Genomic DNA, 13,929 nt, shown 5'->3' with positions numbered 1-13,929 from the left:
GGTGGTCTGATATAATACAAGGCATTATTATATCTGTTGGAATTTTCTTTGTGACCTACTATATGGTCTCTGTTTAGATTTCACCTGGATGACCTTTTAGTTGCTAAGAATGGTGTGTTGAAGTCTCCCACTATTAATGTGTATGCTTCAACGTGTAATTTAAGCTTTAACGATGTTTAGCAATGTTTTGTCTACAAATTCAGGTACCCTTCTTGGGCCACAGCTATTCAGAATTGAGATATCATCTTGACAGATTTCTCCTTTGATGAGTATGGTGCCCTTCCATGTCTCTTTTGATTAATTTTGGTTTAAAGTCTATTTTATTAAATATTAGAATGGCTAACATAGCTTGCTTCTTTTGCTTGGAAAACTTTTTTCCAGCCCTTTGTCATCACTCCATGGTACTAGCATCTCCAAAATTTTGGCATCTCCACTGAAACTGAGCTGCAACTTCTGGGTTTTCTTTTTGGACTCTCATTCTGCCATTTTGTGCCAAGCCTCAGCAGCCTGAACACAATGAGATACCCAGCCCATTCTTAGCTTCTGCTCATCCCCAAGATGGTTCACTGAGATGGGAGGCATAAAGTGGTGATGATGCTTCAGTTTCCCAGTTTTCAGTCTTAATAATATGAGGAATCAATAGTGCTTGAGTTGTTCTGGAAGGTTGTGGTTCTGCAGATTCTGAACGTGCTTAACATGAATTAATTTGTCTTCTTTTACAAGGAGAACCAGAGTTGCATTCTGGAGTTGAAGACTCATGGCACAGACTGTTAGAGAATGCTCATTGGCACTTCTTTTTTTGTTCATGTGGCTGCTGATTAAAGCAAATATAGGTAAGATATAAACCAGTCTGTGAAAGGAATCGCAGTTTAAGTTCTCAGGTACAAAAAAAATCACACCTTGTGGTAAGTGTTCTAAGTGGAATTTGTAATCAGTCTTTTATCATTGAATGGATAAATCTGCCTCTATAGTATTAGCTTATTTAGTTTGATAATTAATAAAAATACATAATCATGCATTTACTCTTAAGAAACTGCCTAAGAAACATGAAGCATAATGGCTGCACATTTTATATTAAGGTGCATTTTAGAACCAGAAGATGCCTAGCAGGTAAAGGCACTTGCCATAGAAGTCTAACCACTTGAATTTGATTCTGTAAATCTACATACTCTAACAGCCATACAAGTTCTGTGGCACAGGTGTACACACATAAATAATAAATAAAATTAAAACCTAACTCATGAATCTCCATTTCAGCCTCCCAAGTGCTTGGGTTATAGAATTACACCTGGCTTTTGATTTTCATCCATAATGCCAATTCAAAACACTCCTGAGCCTTTGAGTATTTATATTGCTTATAAAGTGATGTTACTAGTTACACATAATACAACTGATACATTAAGAGAAGAAAATATTTCTAGATATGCTTCTAAAGTCTGGTAAAATTGTCTTTCTTTTTTCTTAATATATTTATTAAAATAAACATTTTAAATCACAAAGGTGATGGTAAACATGAGATTTTTCCTGGGAAGCTCTCCTTACGGGGTTTGGTATGAAATCCACATGTGGAAAAGTCCCAAGAGAGATTTGGAACTGCATTCCAGAATGTTCTTTAAGTGCTGTTTTCTTTCCTACTTTCCTCTTGCGATTATGATTATAGCATGAATGTTTTGAGAAGAACATATATTTCATCAAAATGCACTTCGGTATGACTGTCTCCTGTTCTCCAGCATCACCAATACTCCTGGAGCAACGTACATTATTAGTAGTTCTATAATCTGATGAGTTTTAATTTTACCCTGCTAGGGGGAGGGGGCGTTGAACAAACTTTCCCTCCAAAATGGATGTCTTCTTTCCAGCTGAGTTTTGCATTTGTCTCTTCCTGCAGATGTGTGCAAGCTTGGCACTGTGACCGTCCAGCCTGCCCCTGTGATTCCTCTTGGGTCAGCTGCCAATATTTCCTGCTCCTTGAATCCCAAGCAAGGCTGTTCACATTATCCCAGTTCTAACGAATTAATCCTCTTAAAGTTTGTCAATGATGTCCTTGTTGAAAATCTCCATGGCAAGAAAGTCCATGACCACACTGGTCACTCCTCCACTTTTCAAGTCACCAACCTGTCCCTTGGTATGACCTTGTTTGTCTGCAAGCTAAACTGTAGCAACTCTCAAAAGAAGCCACCAGTCCCAGTATGTGGGGTGGAGATCTCAGTTGGTGGTGAGCATTCCTTTCTGAACTCTTAGGAAGTGGCTGTGTGTGTGTGTCTGTGTCTGTGTCTGTGTCTCTGTGTGTCTGTTTATGTTTGTCATGAAGTAAATAGAAACCCAAACACCAGACAGATTTCTTTGTTCTGTGACATTCATTATTTTGTTGTGAGAGCAGCATGGGAATCTCAGTGTGAAAAGTCCAGAAATCAACAGAATTAGGATTTTTTTTACTCAGCAACTGAGTAAAATTCTCTCCAATTCTTGCCCTTCGCTCTCTTTTACTTGGTTTCCTCTTCCTTTCCTCTTTCTCTGACCATTGGGGACATTTGCTTACTAGCTGTCCTTGATTCTCTGCAGCTAGATCATCATACGCTCTTGGTTTGGGAATATTGGTTCAAAGCTACAAGCTCTTTTATTATTATTATTACATATTTTCTTTATTTACATTTCCAATGCTATCCTGAGATTTCCCTATACCCTCCCCCCACAAAAGAGCTGAAAGAGTCTCTTCCAACTCGTCCAACACAGGCTGGCAGCAAGCAGCTGAGCACCTGCTGAGCAAGTAAGCTGAGCTTACTGCACAGCGGGGAGTTCTTCTTTCTCTACTGGCTCCTGACGAGTGACTGTCACACTTAAGAGAGGCTAACAGGAACTGTCACCATACTTAGGGTCCTTTCCTGGAAATTTGCCCACTGCAAAGCTGATGAGCTAATACTTCAAGATGGGAGCTGAGCGAAAAAAAATTAAGAAATATAGTTAATACATCATCTAGTATTGGGGTGGTTCTAGAAAGGTCCCATGAATTTCGCCATTGTGCAAATAACATAATGAATACTTAAAATAAGCTACAATGGAATCACCAGGTGACAACATCACACAGGACCACTGTCATACATGTGGCCTATAGACTGAAACACCACTACGTATACTTGATGGTACTGCATAATAATGTTACTAAGCAGGTAATAGCCCTAGCAGAAAATACTGCAGACTTTTTGGTCACTTGAGGACATTCCCAGGAGAGGCACATGGAACTACAATAGTGAGAAAAGGAGAAAAGCATTTACCTAACTCCCCATTACTTCACATTTATCCCATAGGAACACTTTCATGCTACTGGCTTACATGGTTGGTTCCTCCAGGCAGCTGCTGAGAGATTCGGGAGGTATAGATGCCTAAATAAATGTTTAAAGGGAAGTGATTATTATTTAGCAAAAGGAATAATTTATTATTTTATTAAGTAGAACCATGAGAGCTATATACTGCTATAACCATTCAATAGATGAAATTAAATGCTGAAATGTTAACGTGTTCAAGGCCACACAATGAACACTACTGTGTACGTATGTGTGCTGGGTGATAGTGAGAGAGAGAGAGACAGAGAGACAGAGACAGATTTCCATCAGTTACAGAACTGCCTGCATGACAGTCTCAATTCTGTAGTAAAATGGGATTGATGAACAACTGAACATTTTCTCAAACCCTGCCATTAATTCTGTCCCTGCAGAGCACCTGGATTCAAGTCCACGTGGAGCTTCACAACCATTTGTAATTCCAGCAACACCATTTTCTGCACTCTATAGGCACCAGACAATGCAAATGGTCTGAATACACACGCAGGCAAAACAACCATACATAATTTAAAAACACATTGTTTAAAAACAGGTGCCTTGCCTTGTATAGCTTTATTTTGACAGCTAGGTGTCTGTAACCATCTGTATACATAAGAAATCATCTAGACCTGGACTCCAAGTCATACAATATCTTGGCAGCCAATTTCATGTGGGTGGACATAAAGATGGTTTCTTTACATTAGTAGAGACTTTTTATTTGTTTCTTTGTTTATTTGTTTTTGGTTGGTTGGTTGGTTGGTTGGTTGGTTGGTTGGTTGGTTTTGTTGAGACAGGAACGAACTATGTAGCTTAGGATATCCTTGAATTCATAATCCTCCTACATTTGCATCGTGAGTGAGGGAATTACAGGTGGGTACCACCATGCCTGACTTAAAGTTTTCTAGTAATGAGTTGGTATTCATCTGGCATTGTGGGTTTACCTGGGGTAAGAGGTGTTTTTCTTTCAAAATATATGGTAGAATTATTGATTGCCAGCCATATCTGGACCAGATTCCGCCCTTCAGAGTTTTGTATTCAGGGCCAAATAGTTTTCTTGTCTTGGTTTCTTCTTTGATAATATGAAAAATAATCTTTTTTTTTTTTTTAACAATATACTCTTTTTTTTTAAGATTTTTTATTTATTTATTACATGTAAGTACACTGTAGCTGTCTTCAGACACACCAGAAGAGGGAGTCAGATCTTGTTACAGATGGTTGTGAGCCACCATGTGGTTGCTGGGATTTGAACTCTGGACTTTCGGAAGAGCAGTCGGGTGCTCTTACCCACTGAGCCATCTCACCAGCCCATGAAAAATAATCTTACCTACTTTATGGAGTGCTCTGGCTGAGAACTGCATATAACACACCTGGCATGGGGCTTAAGTTATAAAAAATAATCAATATTCATCACTATTGCTTTAATTATTAGAGGAAAATTCATGCTTTGAGAGCAAATATGAGCATGATAGTACATGACTTCAAGTAGATTTGTGCGACACATGGGAGGTATTATCAATATACTGGCAAAACAATTGCCCTGTGGTCTTGATGTCATCTATGGAATATCTCTACCACCAAATCTTGCTCTTCCTTTTCAAAGTTGCTCCAGAGCCACCTCAAAACATATCATGTGTCCAGGAAGGAGAAAATGGAACTGTGGCCTGTTCCTGGAACTCTGGAAAAGTTACTTATCTGAAAACCAATTACACTTTACAGTGAGTAAAGCACCTTGTGGCTGTTTTGTGTATATTCTCTTACATGGCTTTCAGCAATTTCAAATGTTTTTCATTATTTGCCATGAAGCAGCAATAGATAGCCTGCCTAGAATCTACATACTGTTCCCAGTGTCAATGAGAACTACCTCAGCAGTTTGAACTGTGAGCCCTCATATCTTGGCTCTAAATTCCCATTCAAGAACTTCTTTGGATCATTCAAGGCCCTGGCTAAGATAGTCTCCCTGCAACCAGGTTAAGCTGGCTGGGTAAAACCCCATCTCATTTGCAGTCACACACTTTTGGGTGTCATGAATATATAAATGAACTCCTCTTTGGAGGAATTGCTTTTGAAAATACAGCTGGCTGATGTGAGAGTCCACAAGAAGAGGGAATATGGGAGCCTCTCTTCCTGGAATATATCTCATAATCTCACCACCAGCCTAGCTGAACCTAGGTGAGCATAAGATAAAATAGGCAATGGGACCAGGACTGGAGTCCTCCTACTTACAGTATGGACATACTGTGAGCTCACACCATATTTCCACTCAATATAAGTCAGAGGCTCACAGGTCTTTTGGATAAAGGTTAGAACTGCCCTGAGGAGCCAAGATGACAGCCACGGTTTAGAGAACTGAACAGGGTAGGCAAAATACTCCTTTATATAAACATGTGTTTAAAAAGATTTCAATTGTACCAAAAAAGAAATGGAGTGAGGAGGAAGCATGGCCCTATCCATAAGAACAAGATTCAGAGATGGCCACAGTATATCCTCTAGTAATAAGACCAGCCTTAAACCGTCTGTCTGGAATTTCTAATATTAGAACATTCTGCCCTTTTGTAGTAATTGCAGGAAGCAGCATGGAAAGTATACTGCTAAACACAGTTTTGTTTGGGTTACAGGTTAAGTGGACCAAACAATCTGACCTGTCAGAAACAATGTTTTTCTGACAATCGTCAGAATTGCAATCGCCTGGATCTTGGGATCAATCTAAGCCCTGATTTAGCTGAATCCAGGTTCATAGTCCGTGTTACTGCCATCAACGATCTTGGAAATTCTTCTTCACTTCCGCATACGTTCACGTTCTTGGACATAGGTAAATTCTACTGCAGTTAATCAGGCGTCATTTACTGGCACAAAAAACTCACTTTAAAGCTCATTCAAATCTTCTGTGTATAGTTATTTTCAAGGAGACAGAAGCTAATGGGAAGTAACCAAAAGCTACAGACAAAGTACAAGGCTATTCTAATGCATGTAAAAGAAGGGCTGGCCTGTAGCCGCATAGAAGTGCAACCAAATGGGACTTTCAGCCTCATTCTCCCAGAGAAATAAGAGTTTTTAACCTATTCCCATGAAAGAAGAAGCTGCAAGTGACACCACTGACTGAGGAGTGTTCCAGAAGGTCATACCAGTGGCTCTTTATCCCACTGGATAACCCCCGCTGTGTACACTGTGCATATAATATGCCAAGATACAAAAGCTCTGCTCTGAGAATGCTAGCACCTACCCCTCACCTCTGGGAACTGTAACGAGCCAGTCCCAGCACCTGAACAATAGAATTGGCCTAGCTAAATTAGAAGCCAATCTCAAGCATACCACTTTGCATCCATCCATATGGACCTGGGACTATCCTGGTGGGCCTGAGTGGCTGTAGTTCCTACTCACACCACATCTCTCTTTGCTATTTGCATACCTGTTTGCTCTCAACCTCCTTCCTCATCCACATTCTGTCTCTTTAAAAACTGTTCATACAGGGCCCCCAATGAAGAAGCTAGAGAAAGCACCCAAGGAGCTGAAGGGGTCTGCAACCCTATAAATGGAACAACAATATGAACTAACCAGTACCTCCAGAGCTCGTATCTCTAGCTGCATATGTAGCAGAAGATGGCCTAGTCAGCCATCACTGAGAAGAGAGGCCCCTTGGTATTGCAAACTTTATATGCCCCAGTACAGGGGAATGCCAGGACCAAGAAGCAGGAGTGAGTGGATAGGGGAGCATGGCAGAGGGAGGGTATAGGGAACTTTCAGTATAGCATTTGAAAGGTATATAAAGAAAATATCTAATAAAAAATAAATAAATAAATAAAATAAAAATAAAAACTGTTCATGACTCCACCACTGTCCTTCCCTTTCCCTTTTTCTGTTTTTCCAAAAATTTCCTAACATTTTTTTTTTCCTGAAGCTGTCACCACTAGCCCCACCTTTGCCTTCGCAGTCATTGGCATATTGGTTTTCTTTAAATCTATTAAGTGGAGTCAACAAATCTATTTTTTGGTAAAGATAAAGTTGTAAGGGCAGTTATTTCAGTGGATGAGAAGTGAAACCAATTTTTTATTTACTTTTTTTTTGTACTTATTCACTTTGTATCCCACTCACTTTGTATCCCACCACCCTCCCACAATTCTTCCCCCATCCTCCCATTCTATCTTCCTCTGAGTGGGTGGAGACACCGCTGGGTAGTCCCTCACCCTAGCACTTCAAGTATCTTCAATGCTAGTGGCTTTCTTTCCCACTGAGGCCAGACAAGGCAGCCCAGCCAGAAGCACATATCCAAGTACAGGCAACAGCTTTTGGGATAGCCCCCATTTCAACTGTTCAGGGCCAACATAAGGCCAAGCTGCACATCTGCTACCTATGTGCAGGGAAGCATAGGTCCAGCCTGTGTATGTTCTTTGGTTGGTGATTTAGACTCTGAGAGCCTCCAGGGTCCAGGTTAGTTGACTCTCTTGAAACCAACATTTTCAATTGTACTTAAGCAATCTCTGGTCGCAAAGCCTGACTTGCATATTTTGGTTTGTCTTGATTATTAGTGATCCCTCTTCCTCCGTGGGACATCAGAATCAACTTTCTAAATGCTTCTGGGAGCAGAGGTACACTGCAGTGGGAAGATGAGGGGCAAGTGGTACTCAATCAACTCAGATATCAGCCTCTTAACAGCACGTCCTGGAACATGGTAATAGTCTTTAGACGGATGGGAGAAAATACGTAAGAGCCCTTGACATTGTTCCACAGACTCATCTTGTCATGTCAACTAATAAGAAGTTTAAGAACTTTTAGCCTGGAAACACATAATTTGAAATCTATCAGGAAGCTGTGTATACCTGCCTACTTTTTAAATGTTTTTAAGTGTGCAAGTGTTTCCCTGTATGGGCCTCATGTCCCTAGAAGCCAGAAAAAGGCACCAGATCCCCTGAGGCTGGACTTGCAGACTGTTCTGAGCTGGGAACCAAAACTGGGTCCTCTGTAAAAGCAGCTCACACTCTTAATCCCTGAGCCCTCTCTCTGTTAAGAACTGTTGGCACTGGAGAGATTAGTCAGTGGATAAAGTGTTTGCTGAGCAAGCACAGGGCCTGATTTTGGATCCTCAGCACACTCACTAAAAGGTGGGCATGGCAGCCTATGTCTGTGTTTCCAGCACTGAGGTGCAAAGATAAGAGGATGTCTGGAGGGCACTGGACAGCTAGCCCAGCCAGTCAGCAAGAGGCAGCTTCAGTGAGAAACTTTCTCTCAAACAAGCAAACAGTGGATAAGCAGTTGAGGAAGGCACCTAGCAGTGACCTCTGGTCTCCACATGCACATGCATACACGTGAGCATGAAGACACACAAACAGACAAGAAATCCCTGATTCTGAGTTTTATTTTAATTTTTTACTTTTGTTTACGTGTGTGTGTGTGTGTGTGTGTGTGTGTGTGTGTGTGTGTGTGCAGATACGTGTGTACCACAGTGTATTTGCGGAGGTGAGAGAACAAGTTTTAGAAGTCAGTTCTCTCTTCCCACCGTGAGTTCTAGGGATAAGAATCGGGTTATAATGTTTGCACAGCAAGCACCTTTACTTGCTGAGACATTTTACAGGCCCTAAGTGTGAAGGTTTTTAAGACACAGTATTTTATAAATCTACTTTCAATAAATAATTTGTTTCTCCTTATTCTTCTATCCCCTTCCTCATTATCCTTTTTTAACATTAAAAACATATTGGGCTGGGTGCGGTGGCACACGCCTTTAATCCCAGCACTTGGGAGGCAGAGGCAGGTGGATTTCTGAGTTCGAGGCCAGCCTGGTCTACAAAGTGAGTTCCAGGACAGCCAGGGCTATACAGGGAAAGCCTGTCTCAAAAAAAAAAAAAAAAAAGACATATTGGAAAAATATTAGAGTATGTACTCAGAGGTTTATATGGCACTAGATTTTCCCAAGAAAAGGACTGCAATGTGCATATTAGGCACCACACTGTATGTATGAGGGTGATGAAGGTGCATATGTGTCGTGGCACGGATGTAGAAATCAGAACAGCCCTGAATGCCACGGCTCACATCCCACTTTCACCTTGTTTGAGATAGGGTGTGTTTGCTGTTCACAAACACATAGCCAAGGCTAGCCCATACCCCAGGCTAGCAGCCTATGAGCTGCTGGGATTCTCCTGTCTCCACACTTCACTCACTATAGGAGCCTGGGATCACAGATGCTTGTGCCTGGATTTACACAGGTCCTAGAGATTTGACTCAGGTGTTCATATTTGTTCAACAAGAGCTGAACCCACTGAGCCATTTTCCCAACCTGGTATTACCATTTTTTATAATTTAAAAAAACGAAGGGCCAGGCAGTGGTGGTGCACGCCTTTAATTCCAGCACTTGGGAGGCAGAGGCAGGCGAATTTCTGAGTTCGAGGCCAGCCTGGTCTACAAAGTGAGTTCCAGGACACCCAGGGCTATACAGAGAAACCCTGTCTCGAAAAAAGCAAACAAACAAACAAAAAAAAAACAACAAAATAAAAACCATAGGACATTGGTTTCTTCAGGGATTTTATAAAGTACAATGGCTTATAATAATAGCAATGTATTGGTTTCAAATAGAGTTGATCCCCAAGAGACTGTAACTAACTTTTTTTCCCTAAAGCCAGTTGTATGTCTATGTTAAAGCATTCATCATATTGGTAATTACATATAATGTAGAAATTTCTCCATGTAGCTTGAAGAACTGATACATTTTTGGACTAGTGTAATGGCATATACCTATAATCCCAGTATTTTAAAGGCTAAGAGAGAGGCTAGCGATCCAGGGCAGCCTGGTGTGCCTGATGCTCATGGAAGCCTTAAGAGGACAGATTCTCTGGGACTGGAGTTGCAGATAAGTGTGAGCCACCATGTAGATCCTTGGAATTTAACTGTAGTTGTCTGGAAAGGCATCTAGTACTCTTAAACACTGAGCTGTCTCCTTAGCCTCCAATAGATAGGTTATTAATCACTTGAGATTTTTTTTTGTTTAGAAACTATTATATTAGGTTAACTTCCCATATTCAGTAACCCTAACATTATTTATTCTCATTGAATGGAAGAACTGGAGAATTTAAAAGGTTATCTTACCTAGTCTGCCCTTTCAGGTTAAAATTCTCTGTATATGGATGGGGAAATACCTCAGCAACAGAGGATCTGGTTTTGGTGCCCAGTACCCATGCTATGCGATTGTCAACTGCTTTTAATGCCAGTTCCCACTCCTGCACATACACAAGATCCACATACAAACTCTCAGGCACACAAGTAAGCAAACAAACAAATGAATAAATGAATCTTTCAAAACTTCTTGGTATTATCCTTTTTATTACCCTTTCTGTATATGAGTTTGTGCATGCGAAGAACACGCTGTACCACCAAGCTACCTCCTCGTTCTATCCACTTACTACTAATAGGTACTTTATAAACTTTATCCTGCTGTTTCTTTCTGTTCTACAAGATTGCCTTAATGAGTAAGAACCTGGATTTGTCAGTAAAGTCTAGGGAGGGAAGGGAAGAAGGAAGGGATTGTCTGAATACAGGAGTGATTCAGGCTCACCCTTGGCACACTAATATCTAGCAGCTGATGTAACCTATAAAGTACTTCAGAGTGGTCAGAAGAGTGTGAATTCCCATGAAAATGCTTGCTATTTTCAGTTTTGTTTTGTTTTTTAATATGTATGGTTGGTTTACCTGCTTTATGTCTGTGTACCACATACATGTTGGGTGCCTACAGAGGCCAGAAAAGAATATCCAGTCAGAACTTATGGAACTGAAGTTGTAGATGGTTGTGAGCTGCCATGTGAGTCCTGGGAATCAAACTCAGGTCCTTTGTAAAAATATCCAGTATTTAGTCACTGAAGCACCTCTCCAGTCTCAAGGCTTACTGTTTTATGGGGAGGGAAACTTTGTCCCCCTGCTTTGGCCATTGCACACTGTGTGCCTGTTGTGAACTGTCACAGTGCTCTCTATCAGAATACACAAACACTGTAAATCACTGAAGCAAATCTCATCTGCTTCAAGGTCAATGCTACAAATGCCAAAGGAAAATATGACCTGCGAGATCTGAGACCGTTTACAGAATATGAATTTCAAATCTCCTCTAAGCTACATCTCTCTGGAGGAAGTTGGAGTAATTGGAGTGAGTCACTGAGAACACGAACACCAGAGGAAGGTAGGCATCCAGAAAGGGAAAAAAAAGAGGTTGGGGGGGGGAGAATCAGAGAAAGGGGACTGGAAGAGACCAAGGCTTCCTTGGAGCAGACTCTTTCAGTGCATGCTATACAGAAACTACCCAGAAGGTAAGTTTTATGATGCTAAGAAGTATAACAGGCACAGACAGGCCCTGCTCTTGTCTGCCATAAGTCAAGTCACCACATTTCTACTGTCCAGTTAAATTTGTTCTTGCTTCTCTATTGCCTCAGTAACTGTTGCTCTCCAAAGCTGTAGACAGAATTAATCTCATTTCTTTGATACATTTTTATCTCTTTGGTTCTTTGAAAATTATAAATTGAAATTTTGAAAATATAGAGCATAGTAAACGCTTGAAAGAACTTCTAAAGACAATATCCTAAGATAGAAGTAACCTCCAACATTGTCTCTTTTCTCCAAATGCTGCGTTTCACTTCTTAAAGCCTTCTATGTCACATGGCTCAAGGGGTGCCTGTGGTACCAGGACTAGGAGCAGTATAACAAGTTCAAGTTTTAATCTAATGAGTGGGCTTCTCCTCTTGATAATTATTGAGAAGTCACTATCACTGAAATAGAAGCAAATATTTTATCAAAATAGAAATCCTTATATAACCTATCATCATATTGAAAATGCTTTTCTCATTTTTATTAGTTCTTTAAAAGTTTGATCAGGTTCACCCCTCCCCCAACTCCTACCTAGATTCATATCTAGCCCACACAACTATGCCATTTTTCTGTCTGTCTGTCTGTCTGTCTGTTTTTAAAAATCAAGTACAAGTTATGCTGCCCGTACATATTCTCAATTATGTAGCCCTCACTGGAAGGCAGTCAATCTACCAATAACTACAAGCTTTGACAAAAACTGACTCTCCCTCTTCCAGCTACTATCAAGTGCCAATAGCTCCTTAGCAGGAAGTGGGCATGAAGTCCCACCTCTCCATGCTGGAACTTTGCCTAGCTGGATGTGCAGTCTCAACTGCTGTGAATTCAAATATACATCTGCCCTTCTGTGTCTAGAAGACACTTCCCAATCATAAAAGCCTAGGAATTCACAAGAATACTCTTCTGTTTTTTCAAGGACTCATTAGTAGCAAAGTATAGAACTTTTCATAGAGTGTGGGGTATCTACTAGAGAAGACTGCTTGGACATGTGTTTAAGCCAATAAAAAGTCTGTACTAGCCTAATAATAAGCTAATATTGTAGCTGGCTGGCTACAACACTGGGTGTTTGGGATCCTTACTGTAGCCCTGGGCCTGTCTCACTGTAACCTTTGAGCAAGTGAGAGAGAGGGAGAGGGAGGGGGAGGGGGAGGGGAAGGGGGAGGAAGAGGGAGAGGGAGAGGGAATGTCCTGGGTTAACACACTTCAGTTAACAAGAACATTTAGCCAGAATCAGAACTACAGAATCTAAAAAGCAAAGTTACTAAATTTTGAGACTTTCCCAGAACTATATGGACTTTGACAGATTACTCCTTTGTTTTAGTTTGGCACATGGTGAATTTTACAGCCTGAATGGTGCTGCCATCATGACGTCAGGTGACCTACTAAGGTCTGGAGCCCTGTTATAATACTTTGTGTAAATTACAAAGAAATTCGGGTATATAATCAACTGCTTATTACTATCTGTAGCTTTGTTTTGTGAGACAAATTCTTACTATGTAGCCCTGGCTGACTTGGAACTTGGCTGACTATGTAGACTTTGGTGGCCTTGAACTCAAAATGATCTGCCTGCTTCTGCTCCCCACACGTTGTGATCAAAAATGTCCACCCCTGTGCACAGCTGGAATTTTTATAATATTGTGAACACCTAAGTCGTTATTTGCAAAGGTGGAGTGTGCATATGTAAGAAGCAGCCTTGTGGTTGACCTGTACTCCTTGAGCTTCTAATAGTAGGGGGAGGGTGAGATGTTGGTTTTGTTGGTTTTGTTTGTTTTGAGTCAGGGTCTTACTAGTAGTTCTGGCTAGCCTGGAACTAAATATGTAGGCCAGGCTGGTCTTAGACTCAGAGACCACCCTTCAGCCTCTGACTTCCCAGTGCTGGGATTAAATAAAGGCTTGAGCCACCACACCCAGCCTCTTAAAAGTTCTTTCATAACTGATGACACTTGACAGTAATGGGCTGGTGGCATCCAAGGCCCCAAAGAGACCTGATACCTACTAGGAGACTATTATACCCAATACAGAGTTTCAACAATAAACTTCTTGTCTTCTAATAACTGTATTTCTCCATGTAAGAAAATATTTAAAATGGATTTATCTACCATGTGGATGAATGCCTCTTTTTCTGACCTACATGATCCCTCTGTTGCACAGAGATTTTCTTTGCACTATTTAATGTAGTTGAAGTAATTTTTTATGTTGTTTTTTTCAAGACAGGGTTTCTCTGTATGTCTGTTTCCCTGGCTGTCTAGAATTCACTCTATTCACCAGGCTGGCCTCGAAC

The 13,929-nt window shown here is 40.8% G+C and overlaps 1 protein-coding gene across 2 annotated transcripts in view; it reads left to right on the top strand.

Moving 5' to 3' along the window:
• The window catches only part of Il12rb2 (interleukin 12 receptor, beta 2), a 90,308-nt gene that overhangs the window by 13,586 nt on the left and 62,793 nt on the right, over positions 1–13,929 (top strand). For both annotated transcript variants that reach the window (XM_006505617.4, NM_008354.4), the window contains exons 2-7: positions 724–833; positions 1,889–2,215; positions 4,918–5,032; positions 5,933–6,126; positions 7,841–7,983; positions 11,319–11,469. In XM_006505617.4, the coding sequence (XP_006505680.1) occupies positions 758–833; positions 1,889–2,215; positions 4,918–5,032; positions 5,933–6,126; positions 7,841–7,983; positions 11,319–11,469 (1,006 nt within the window). In that variant the 5' untranslated portion in view covers positions 724–757. The remainder of the gene's footprint in view (positions 1–723; positions 834–1,888; positions 2,216–4,917; positions 5,033–5,932; positions 6,127–7,840; positions 7,984–11,318; positions 11,470–13,929) is intronic.

This window comes from Mus musculus, chromosome 6 (assembly GCF_000001635.26).
Source record: "Mus musculus strain C57BL/6J chromosome 6, GRCm38.p6 C57BL/6J".
Taxonomy (NCBI): Eukaryota; Metazoa; Chordata; class Mammalia; order Rodentia; family Muridae; genus Mus; species Mus musculus.
The sequence above is the reverse complement of the archived record's forward strand: the minus strand, read 5'-3'. Positions and strand labels throughout refer to the sequence as shown.